Source organism: Salvelinus fontinalis, chromosome 15 (assembly GCF_029448725.1).
Source record: "Salvelinus fontinalis isolate EN_2023a chromosome 15, ASM2944872v1, whole genome shotgun sequence".
In the NCBI taxonomy this organism is placed as follows: Eukaryota; Metazoa; Chordata; class Actinopteri; order Salmoniformes; family Salmonidae; genus Salvelinus; species Salvelinus fontinalis.
Genome location: NC_074679.1, coordinates 567557 through 580134, shown reverse-complemented (window position 1 = coordinate 580134; position 12578 = coordinate 567557). Strand labels below are relative to the sequence as shown.

The window sequence follows — 12578 nt, the reverse complement described above, 5'->3', positions numbered from 1 at the left end:
TCTAACATGTAGCTGTGTTTATCTCTAACATGTAGCTGTGTTTATCTCTAACATGTAGCTGTGTTTATCTCTAACATGTAGCTGTGTTTATCTCTAACATGTAGCTGTGTTTATCTCTAACATGTAGCTGTGTTTATCTCTAACATGTAGCTGTGTTTATCTCTAACATGTAGCTGTGTTTATCTCTAACATGTAGCTGTGTTTATCTCTAACATGTAGCTGTGTTTCTGTTCTAACATGTAGCTGTGTTTATGTTCTAACATGTAGCTGTGTTTATCTCTAACATGTAGCTGTGTTTCTGTTCTAACATGTAGCTGTGTTTCTGTTCTAACATGTAGCTGTGTTTATCTCTAACATGTAGCTGTGTTTATCTCTAACATGTAGCTGTGTTTATCTCTAACATGTAGCTGTGTTTATCTCTAACATGTAGCTGTGTTTATCTCTAACATGTAGCTGTGTTTCTGTTCTAACATGTAGCTGTGTTTCTGTTCTAACATGTAGCTGTGTTTATCTCTAACATGTAGCTGTGTTTATCTCTAACATGTAGCTGTGTTTATCTCTAACACGTAGCTGTGTTTATCTCTAACACGTAGCTGTGTTTATCTCTAACACGTAGCTGTGTTTATCTCTAACACGTAGCTGTGTTTATCTCTAACATGTAGCTGTGTTTATCTCTAACATGTAGCTGTGTTTAACTCTAACATGTAGCTGTGTTTATCTCTAACATGTAGCTGTGTTTATCTCTAACATGTAGCTGTGTTTATCTCTAACATGTAGCTGTGTTTATCTCTAACATGTAGCTGTGTTTCTGTTCTAACATGTAGCTGTGTTTCTGTTCTAACATGTAGCTGTGTTTATCTCTAACATGTAGCTGTGTTTATCTCTAACATGTAGCTGTGTTTATCTCTAACATGTAGCTGTGTTTATCTCTAACATGTAGCTGTGTTTATCTCTAACATGTAGCTGTGTTTATCTCTAACATGAGGCTGTGTTTATCTCTAACACGTAGCTGTGTTTATCTCTAACACGTAGCTGTGTTTATCTCTAACACGTAGCTGTGTTTATCTCTAACACGTAGCTGTGTTTATCTCTAACACGTAGCTGTGTTTATCTCTAACACGTAGCTGTGTTTATCTCTAACACGTAGCTGTGTTTATCTCCAACACGTAGCTGTGTTTATCTCTAACACGTAGCTGTGTTTATCTCTAACACGTAGCTGTGTTTATCTCTAACACGTAGCTGTGTTTATCTCTAACACGTAGCTGTGTTTATCTCTAACACGTAGCTGTGTTTATCTCTAACATGTAGCTGTGTTTATCTCTAACATGTAGCTGTGTTTATCTCTAACATGTAGCTGTGTTTATCTCTAACATGTGGATGTGTTTATCAATAACATGTAGCTGTGTTTCTGTTCTAACATGTAGCTGTGTTTATCTCTAACATGTAGCTGTGTTTATCTCTAACATGTAGCTGTGTTTATCTCTAACATGTAGATGTGTTTATCTCTAACATGTAGCTGTGTTTATCTCAAACATGTAGCTGTGTTTGTCTCTAACATGTAGCTGTGTTTATCTCTAACATGTAGCTGTGTTTATCTCTAACATGTAGCTGTGTTTATCTCTAACATGTAGCTGTGTTTATCTCTAACATGTAGCTGTGTTTATCTCTAACATGTAGCTATGTTTATCTCTAACATGTAGCTGTGTTTATCTCTAACATGTAGCTGTGTTTATCTCTAACATGTAGCTGTGTTTATCTCTAACATGTAGCTGTGTTTATCTCTAACATGTAGCTGTGTTTATCTCTAACATGTAGCTGTGTTTATCTCTAACATGTGGATGTGTTTATCAATAACATGTAGCTGTGTTTCTGTTCTAACATGTAGCTGTGTTTCTGTTCTAACATGTAGCTGTGTTTATCTCTAACATGTAGCTGTGTTTATCTCTAACATGTAGCTGTGTTTATCTCTAACATGTAGCTGTGTTTCTGTTCTAACATGTAGCTGTGTTTATCTCCAACATGTAGCTGTGTTTATCTCTAACATGTAGCTGTGTTTATCTCTAACATGTAGCTGTGTTTATCTCTAACATGTAGCTGTGTTTATCTCTAACATGTAGCTGTGTTTCTGTTCTAACATGTAGCTGTGTTTATCTCTAACATGTAGCTGTGTTTATCTCTAACATGTAGCTGTGTTTATCTCTAACATGTAGCTGTGTTTATCTCTAACATGTAGCTGTGTTTATCTCTAACATGTAGCTGTGTTTATCTCTAACATGTAGCTGTGTTTATCTCTAACATGTAGCTGTGTTTATCTCTAACATGTAGCTGTGTTTCTGTTCTAACATGTAGCTGTGTTTATCTCTAACATGTAGCTGTGTTTATCTCTAACATGTAGCTGTGTTTATCTCTAACATGTAGCTGTGTTTATCTCTAACATGTAGCTGTGTTTATCTCTAACATGTAGCTGTGTTTATCTCTAACATGTAGCTGTGTTTATCTCTAACATGTAGCTGTGTTTATCTCTAACATGTAGCTGTGTTTATCTCTAACATGTAGCTGTGTTTATCTCTAACATGTAGCTGTGTTTATCTCTAACATGTAGCTGTGTTTATCTCTAACATGTAGCTGTGTTTCTGTTCTAACATGTAGCTGTGTTTATCTCTAACATGTAGCTGTGTTTCTGTTCTAACATGTAGCTGTGTTTATCTCTAACATGTAGCTGTGTTTATCTCTAACATGTAGCTGTGTTTATCTCTAACATGTAGCTGTGTTTATCTCTAACATGTAGCTGTGTTTATCTCTAACATGTAGCTGTGTTTATCTCTAACATGTAGCTGTGTTTATCTCTAACATGTAGCTGTGTTTATCTCTAACATGTAGCTGTGTTTATCTCTAACATGTAGCTGTGTTTCTGTTCTAACATGTAGCTGTGTTTATCTCTAACATGTAGCTGTGTTTATCTCTAACATGTAGCTGTGTTTATCTCTAACATGTAGCTGTGTTTATGTTCTAACATGTAGCTGTGTTTATCTCTAACATGTAGCTGTGTTTATCTCTAACATGTAGCTGTGTTTATCTCTAACATGTAGCTGTGTTTATCTCTAACATGTAGCTGTGTTTATCTCTAACATGTAGCTGTGTTTCTGTTCTAACATGTAGCTGTGTTTATCTCTAACATGTAGCTGTGTTTCTGTTCTAACATGTAGCTGTGTTTATCTCTAACATGTAGCTGTGTTTATCTCTAACATGTAGCTGTGTTTATCTCTAACACGTAGCTGTGTTTATCTCTAACACGTAGCTGTGTTTATCTCTAACACGTAGCTGTGTTTATCTCTAACATGTAGCTGTGTTTATCTCTAACATGTAGCTGTGTTTATCTCAAACATGTAGCTGTGTTTATCTCTAACATGTAGCTGTGTTTATCTCTAACATGTAGCTGTGTTTATCTCTAACATGTAGCTGTGTTTATCTCTAACATGTAGCTGTGTTTATCTCTAACATGTAGCTGTGTTTATCTCTAACATGTAGCTGTGTTTATCTCTAACATGTAGCTGTGTTTATCTCTAACATGTAGCTGTGTTTATCTCTAACATGTAGCTGTGTTTATCTCTAACATGTAGCTGTGTTTATCTCTAACATGTAGCTGTGTTTATCTCTAACATGTAGCTGTGTTTATCTCTAACATGTAGCTGTGTTTCTGTTCTAACATGTAGCTGTGTTTCTGTTCTAACATGTAGCTGTGTTTATCTCTAACATGTAGCTGTGTTTATCTCTAACATGTAGCTGTGTTTATCTCTAACATGTAGCTGTGTTTATCTCTAACATGTAGCTGTGTTTATCTCTAACATGTAGCTGTGTTTATCTCTAACATGTAGCTGTGTTTATCTCTAACATGTAGCTGTGTTTATCTCTAACATGTAGCTGTGTTTATCTCTAACATGTAGCTGTGTTTATCTCTAACATGTAGCTGTGTTTATCTCTAACATGTAGCTGTGTTTATCTCTAACATGTAGCTGTGTTTATCTCTAACATGTAGCTGTGTTTATCTCTAACATGTAGCTGTGTTTCTGTTCTAACATGTAGCTGTGTTTATCTCTAACATGTAGCTGTGTTTCTGTTCTAACATGTAGCTGTGTTTATCTCTAACATGTAGCTGTGTTTATCTCTAACATGTAGCTGTGTTTATCTCTAACATGTAGCTGTGTTTATCTCTAACATGTAGCTGTGTTTATCTCTAACATGTAGCTGTGTTTATCTCTAACATGTAGCTGTGTTTATCTCTAACATGTAGCTGTGTTTATCTCTAACATGTAGCTGTGTTTCTGTTCTAACATGTAGCTGTGTTTATCTCTAACATGTAGCTGTGTTTCTGTTCTAACATGTAGCTGTGTTTCTGTTCTAACATGTAGCTGTGTTTCTGTTCTAACATGTAGCTGTGTTTCTGTTCTAACATGTAGCTGTGTTTATCTCTAACATGTAGCTGTGTTTATCTCTAACATGTAGCTGTGTTTCTGTTCTAACATGTAGCTGTGTTTCTGTTCTAACATGTAGCTGTGTTTATCTCTAACATGTAGCTGTGTTTATCTCTAACATGTAGCTGTGTTTATCTCTAACACGTAGCTGTGTTTATCTCTAACATGTAGCTGTGTTTATCTCTAACATGTAGCTGTGTTTATCTCTAACATGTAGCTGTGTTTATCTCTAACATGTAGCTGTGTTTAACTCTAACATGTAGCTGTGTTTATCTCTAACATGTAGCTGTGTTTATCTCTAACATGTAGATGTGTTTATCTCTAACATGTAGCTGTGTTTCTGTTCTAACATGTAGCTGTGTTTCTGTTCTAACATGTAGCTGTGTTTCTGTTCTAACATGTAGCTGTGTTTATCTCTAACATGTAGCTGTGTTTATCTCTAACATGTAGCTGTGTTTATCTCTAACATGTAGCTGTGTTTATCTCTAACATGTAGCTGTGTTTATCTCTAACATGTAGCTGTGTTTATCTCTAACATGAGGCTGTGTTTATCTCTAACACGTAGCTGTGTTTATCTCTAACACGTAGCTGTGTTTATCTCTAACACGTAGCTGTGTTTATCTCTAACACGTAGCTGTGTTTATCTCTAACATGTAGCTGTGTTTATCTCTAACATGTAGCTGTGTTTATCTCTAACACGTAGCTGTGTTTATCTCCAACATGTAGCTGTGTTTATCTCTAACACGTAGCTGTGTTTATCTCTAACACGTAGCTGTGTTTATCTCTAACACGTAGCTGTGTTTATCTCTAACATGTAGCTGTGTTTATCTCTAACATGTAGCTGTGTTTATCTCTAACATGTAGCTGTGTTTATCTCTAACATGTAGCTGTGTTTATCTCTAACATGTAGCTGTGTTTATCTCTAACATGTAGCTGTGTTTATCTCTAACATGTGGATGTGTTTATCAATAACATGTAGCTGTGTTTCTGTTCTAACATGTAGCTGTGTTTATCTCTAACATGTAGCTGTGTTTATCTCTAACATGTGGATGTGTTTATCAATAACATGTAGCTGTGTTTCTGTTCTAACATGTAGCTGTGTTTATCTCTAACATGTAGCTGTGTTTATCTCTAACATGTAGCTGTGTTTATCTCTAACATGTAGCTGTGTTTATCTCTAACATGTAGCTGTGTTTATCTCTAACATGTAGCTGTGTTTATCTCTAACATGTAGCTGTGTTTATCTCTAACATGTAGCTGTGTTTATCTCTAACATGTAGCTGTGTTTATCTCTAACATGTAGCTGTGTTTATCTCTAACATGTAGCTGTGTTTATCTCCAACATGTAGCTGTGTTTATCTCTAATATGTAGCTGTGTTTATCTCTAACATGTAGCTGTGTTTATCTCTAACATGTAGCTGTGTTTATCTCTAACATGTAGCTGTGTTTATCTCTAACATGTAGCTGTGTTTATCTCTAACATGTAGCTGTGTTTATCTCTAACATGTAGCTGTGTTTATCTCTAACATGTAGCTGTGTTTATCTCTAACATGTAGCTGTGTTTATCTCTAACATGTAGCTGTGTTTATCTCTAACATGTAGCTGTGTTTATCTCTAACATGTAGCTGTGTTTATCTCTAACATGTAGCTGTGTTTATCTCTAACATGTAGCTGTGTTTATCTCTAACATGTAGATGTGTTTATCTCTAACATGTAGCTGTGTTTATCTCTAACATGTAGCTGTGTTTCTGTTCTAACATGTAGCTGTGTTTCTGTTCTAACATGTAGCTGTGTTTATCTCTAACATGTAGCTGTGTTTATCTCTAACATGTAGCTGTGTTTATCTCCAACATGTAGCTGTGTTTATCTCTAACATGTAGCTGTGTTTATCTCTAACATGTAGCTGTGTTTATCTCTAACATGTAGCTGTGTTTATCTCTAATATGTAGCTGTGTTTCTGTTCTAACATGTAGCTGTGTTTATCTCTAACATGTAGCTGTGTTTATCTCCAACATGTAGCTGTGTTTATCTCTAACATGTAGCTGTGTTTCTGTTCTAACATGTAGCTGTGTTTATCTCTAACATGTAGCTGTGTTTATCTCTAACATGTAGCTGTGTTTATCTCTAACATGTAGCTGTGTTTATCTCTAATATGTAGCTGTGTTTCTGTTCTAACATGTAGCTGTGTTTATCTCTAACATGTAGCTGTGTTTATCTCCAACATGTAGCTGTGTTTATCTCTAACATGTAGCTGTGTTTCTGTTCTAACATGTAGCTGTGTTTATCTCTAACATGTAGCTGTGTTTATCTCTAACATGTAGCTGTGTTTATCTCTAACATGTAGCTGTGTTTATCTCCCTGCCAGACACCCTGCTGATAGACTACCAGTTCACCTTCAGTCTGTCTCAGGAGGACGACCGCTACTACACCTCCATCAACTTTGTAGCCACACCCGAGGAGGTAGGACCACATTCATACTGCTGGGGTTAGAGGTCAGGGGTCAGGCCATGCCCATGGAAGTAGGGTTTAGGGGTAAGGTCAGATCATTTATCTCCTCATCCCTCTCTCCTCCGCAGCAGAATCGTGATCTGGTTGTTTTCATTAACGCCTCCAAGAACTTCAACCTCAACATCACCTGGGCCACCAGCTTCACAGGTAACACACCTAAATACGCCTTCACAGGTAACACACCTACACACACCTTCACAGGTAACATACCTAAATACGCCTTCACAGGTAACACACCTACACACACCTTCACAGGTAACACACCTAAATACACCTTCACAGGTAACACACCTAAATACACCTTCACAGGTAACACACTTTAATACACCTTCACAGGTAACACACTTTAATACACCTTCACAGGTAACACACTTTAATACACCTTCACAGGTAACACACTTTAATACACCTTCACAGGTAACACACTTTAATTCACCTTCACAGGTAACACACTTTAATATGCCTTCACAGGTAACACACTTTAATATGCCTTCACAGGTAACACACCTAAATACACCTTCACAGGTAACACACCTAAATACACCTTCACAAGTAACACACTTTAATACAGCTCCACAAGTAACACACTTTCACACACGTTCACAGGTAACACACTTTAATACACCCATACAGAAATGCTAACAGGGGTGGGGTTACGGTCTATATTCAGAACCAACATTCCTATAAGTACTGTTGAAATAGAAACCCATTCTGGTGGGAAGCTGCTACAGACCACCAAGTGCTAACAGTCAGTATCTGGATAATAAATGTGAAATGTTTGATCATGTATGTGATATCAACAGAGAGGTAGATTTTCTGGGGGACCTAAATATTGACTGGCTCTCATCAAGCTGCCCACTCAAGAAAAAGCTTCAAACTGTCTTTCTCTCAACCTTGGTGTGATGTGTTGATGATATGTCCACTGGAAAAACGTGTTCTTTCTCCCCCCCCTCCACCCAAAGCAGGTACTCAGACAGGCGAGGAGATCCCAATAATATCCAGGAGCAACATCAAGGAGTTTAAAGACAGTTTCTCCAACGAGAACTTTGACTTCCGCAACAATCCAAACATCACCTTCTTCGTCTATGTCAGCAACTTCACCTGGCCCATCAAGATACAGGTGACATGAGACACCACCCACCCCCAACTCCAACCCCACCAATGTGTGGGGGTGTATAGTGATGCTCCAGCAGCTAACTGCTAGATGTGTGGAGGTGTAGAGTGATGCTCCAGCAGCTAAATGCTAGATGTGTGGAGGTGTAGAGTGATGCTCCAGCAGGTAACTGCTAGATGTGTGGGGGTGTAGAGTGATGCTCCAGCAGCTAACTGCTAGATGTGTGGGGGTGTAGAGTGATGCTGGAGCAGCTAACTGCTAGATGTGTGGGGGTGTAGAGTGATGCTCCAGCAGCTAACTGCTAGATGTGTGGAGGTGTAGAGTGATGCTCCAGCAGCTAACTGCTAGATGTGTGGGGGTGTAGAGTGATGCTCCAGCAGCTAACTGCTAGATGTGTGGGGGTGTAGAGTGATGCTGGAGCAGCTAACTGCTAGATGTGTGGGGGTGTAGAGTGATGCTCCAGCAGCTAACTGCTATATGTGTGGGGGTGTAGAGTGATGCTGGAGCAGCTATCTGCTAGATGTGTGGGGGTGTAGAGTGATGCTGGAGCAGCTAACTGCTAGATGTGTGGGGGTGTAGAGTGATGCTCCAGCAGCTAACTGCTAGATGTGTGGAGGTGTAGAGTGATGCTCCAGCAGCTAACTGCTAGATGTGTGGGGGTGTAGGGTGATGCTCCAACAGCTAACTGCTAGATGTGTGGGGGTGTAGAGTGATGCTCCAGCAGCTAACTGCTAGATGTGTGGGGGTGTATAGTGATGCTCCAGCAGCTAACTGCTAGATGTGTGGGGGTGTAGAGTGATGCTGGAGCAGCTAACTGCTAGATGTGTGGGGGTGTAGAGTGATGCTGGAGCAGCTAACTGCTAGATGTGTGGTGGTGTAGGGTGATGCTCCAGCAGCTAACTGCTAGATGTGTGGGGGTGTAGAGTGATGCTCCAGCAGCTAACTGCTAGATGTGTGGGGGTGTAGAGTGATGCTGGAGCAGCTAACTGCTAGATGTGTGGGGGTGTAGAGTGATGCTCCAGCAGCTAACTGCTAGATGTGTGGGGGTGTAGAGTGATGCTGGAGCAGCTAACTGCTAGATGTGTGGGGGTGTAGAGTGATGCTCCAGCAGCTAACTGCTAGATGTGTGGGGGTGTAGAGTGATGCTCCAGCAGCTAACTGCTAGATGTGTGGGGGTGTAGAGTGATGCTCCAACAGCTAACTGCTAGATGTGTGGGGGTGTAGAGTGATGCTCCAGCAGCTAACTGCTAGATGTGTGGGGGTGTATAGTGATGCTCCAGCAGCTAACTGCTAGATGTGTGGGGGTGTAGAGTGATGCTGGAGCAGCTAACTGCTAGATGTGTGGGGGTGTAGAGCGATGCTCCAGCAGCTAACTGCTAGATGTGTGGGGGTGTAGAGTGATGCTCCAGCAGCTAACTGCTAGATGTGTGGGGGTGTAGAGTGATGCTCCAGCAGCTAACTGCTAGATGTGTGGGGGTGTAGAGTGATGCTGGAGCAGCTAACTGCTAGATGTGTGGGGGTGTAGAGTGATGCTGGAGCAGCTATCTGCTAGATGTGTGGGGGTGTAGAGTGATGCTCCAGCAGCTAACTGCTAGATGTGTGGGGGTGTAGAGTGATGCTCCAGCAGCTAACTGCTAGATGTGTGGGGGTGTAGAGTGATGCTCCAACAGCTAACTGCTAGATGTGTGGGGGTGTATAGTGATGCTCCAGCAGCTAACTGCTAGATGTGTGGGGGTGTAGAGTGATGCTGGAGCAGCTAACTGCTAGATGTGTGGGGGTGTAGAGTGATGCTGGAGCAGCTAACTGCTAGATGTGTGGGGGTGTAGAGTGATGCTGGAGCAGCTAACTGCTAGATGTGTGGGGGTGTAGAGTGATGCTGGAGCAGCTATCTGCTAGATGTGTGGGGGTGTAGAGTGATGCTCCAGCAGCTAACTGCTAGATGTGTGGGGGTGTAGAGCGATGCTCCAGCAGCTAACTGCTAGATGTGTGGGGGTGTAGAGTGATGCTCCATCAGCTAACTGCTAGATGTGTGGGGGTGTAGAGTGATGCTGGAGCAGCTAACTGCTAGATGTGTGGGGGTGTAGAGTGATGCTCCAGCAGCTAACTGCTAGATGTGTGGGGGTGTAGAGTGATGCTCCAGCAGCTAGCTGCTAGATGTGTGGGGGTGTAGAGTGATGCTCCAGCAGCTAGCTGCTAGATGTGTGGGGGTGTAGAGTGATGCTCCAGCAGCTAACTGCTAGATGTGTGGGGGTGTAGAGTGATGCTCCAGCAGCTAACTGCTAGATGTGTGGAGGTGTAGAGTGATGCTCCAGCAGCTAACTGCTAGATGTGTGGGGGTGTAGAGTGATGCTCCAGCAGCTAGCTGCTAGATGTGTGGGGGTGTAGAGTGATGCTCCAGCAGCTAACTGCTAGATGTGTGGGGGTGTAGAGTGATGCTCCATCAGCTAACTGCTAGATGTGTGGGGGTGTAGAGTGATGCTCCATCAGCTAACTGCTAGATGTGTGGGGGTGTAGAGTGATGCTCCATCAGCTAACTGCTAGATGTGTGGGGGTGTAGAGTGATGCTCCATCAGCTAACTGCTAGATGTGTGCGGGTGTAGAGTGATGCTCCATCAGCTAACTGCTAGATGTGTGGGGGTGTAGAGTGATGCTCCAGTAGCTAGCTGCTAGATGTGTGCGGGTGTAGAGCACTTAAAAAGTTTGCGGTCACTTTGAAATGCCCTTGTTTTTAAAAGAAAAGCAAATGTTTTGTCCAATAAAATATTATCAAATTGATCATAAATACAGTGTAGACATTGTTAATGTTGTAAATGACTATTGTAGCTGGAAACGGCAGATTTTTTATGGAATATCTACATAGGTGTACAGAGACCCGTTATCAGCAACCATCACTCCTGTGTTCCAATGGCACGTTGTGTTAGCTAATCCAAGTTTATCACTTTAAAAGGCTATTTGATCATTAGAAAACCCTTTTGCAATAATGTTAGCACAGCTGAAAACTGTTGTTCTGATTAAAGAAGGAATAAAACTGGCCTTTAGACTAGTTGAGTATCTGGAGCATCAGCATTTGTGGGTTCGATTACAGGCTCAAAATGGCCAGAAACAAAGACCTTTCTTCTGAAACTCATCAGTCTATTCTTGTTTTGAGAAATGAAGGCTATTCCATGCGAGAAATTGCCAAGAAACTGAAGATCTTGTACAACGCTGTGTACTACTCCCTTCACAGAACAGCGCAAACTGGCTCTAACCAGAATAGAAAGAGGAGTGGGAGGCCCCGGTGCACAACTGAGCAAGAGGACAAGTACATTAGAGTGTCTAGTTTGAGAAACAGACACCTCACAAGTCCTCAACTGGCAGCTTCATTGAATAGTACCTGCAAAACACCAGTCTCAACGTCAACAGTGAAGAGGCGACTCCGGGATGCTGGCCTTCTTGGCAGAGTTCCTCTGTCCAGTCTCAACATCAACAGCGAAGAGGCGACTCTGGGATGCTGGCCTTCTTGGCAGAGTTCCTCTGTCCAGTCTCAACGTCAACAGTGAAGAGGTGACTCCGGGATGCTGGCCTTCTAGGCAGAGTTCCTCTGTTCAGTCTCAACGTCAACAGTGAAGAGGCGACTCCGGGATGCTGGCCTTCTAGGCAGAGTTCCTCTGTCCAGTCTCAACGTCAACAGTGAAGAGGTGACTCCGGGATGCTGGCCTTCTAGGCAGAGTTCCTCTGTCCAGTCTCAACGTCAACAGTGAAGAGGCGACTCCGGGATGCTGGCCTCCTAGGCAGAGTTCCTCTGTCCAGTCTCAACGTCAACAGTGAAGAGGCGACTCCGGGATGCTGGCCTTCTAGGCAGAGTTCCTCTGTCCAGTCTCAACGTCAACAGTGAAGAGGCGACTCCGGGATGCTGGCCTTCTAGGCAGAGTTCCTCTGTCCAGTCTCAACGTCAACAGTGAAGAGGCGACTCCGGGATGCTGGCCTTCTAGGCAGAGTTCCTCTATCCAGTCTCAACGTCAACAGTGAAGAGGCGACTCCGGGATGCTGGCCTTCTAGGCAGAGTTCCTCTGTCCAGTCTCAACGTCAACAGTGAAGACGTGACTCTGGGATGCTGGCCTTCTAGGCAGAGTTCCTCTGTCCAGTCTCAACGTCAACAGTGAAGAGGCGACTCCGGGATGCTGGCCTTCTAGGCAGAGTTCCTCTGTCCAGTCTCAACGTCAACAGTGAAGAGGTGACTCCGGGATGCTGGCCTTCTAGGCAGAGTTCCTCTGTTCAGTGTCTGTGTGCTTTTCCCAGTCTGAGATATGGCCTTTTCCTTGCAACTCTGCCTAGAAGGCCAGCATCCCGGAGACTGGTGTTTTGAAGGTACTATTTAATGAAGCTGCCAAAAAATGAGCTTTCTTTTTTGGTCCTCTGTTTGAAGAACATATGTCAAGGCCCTTCTCCCCCGATTGGTCAGTTTGGCCGGGTGGTGTGTAGGTGTGTAGTGGTGGTGTGATAGT

The 12578-nt window shown here is 42.0% G+C and overlaps 1 protein-coding gene across 7 annotated transcripts in view; it reads left to right on the top strand.

The window, feature by feature from the left end:
• LOC129811250 (attractin-like) overlaps positions 1–12578 on the top strand; it is a 242380-nt gene that overhangs the window by 169495 nt on the left and 60307 nt on the right. For 3 of the 7 annotated variants that reach the window (XM_055862409.1, XM_055862404.1, XM_055862408.1), the window contains exons 22-24: positions 6838–6932; positions 7049–7127; positions 7943–8100. In XM_055862409.1, coding sequence (XP_055718384.1) covers positions 6838–6932; positions 7049–7127; positions 7943–8100 — 332 coding nt within the window. The remainder of the gene's footprint in view (positions 1–6837; positions 6933–7048; positions 7128–7942; positions 8101–12578) is intronic. The other 4 variants (XM_055862410.1, XM_055862405.1, XM_055862407.1 and 1 more) reach the window with 3 other exon arrangements.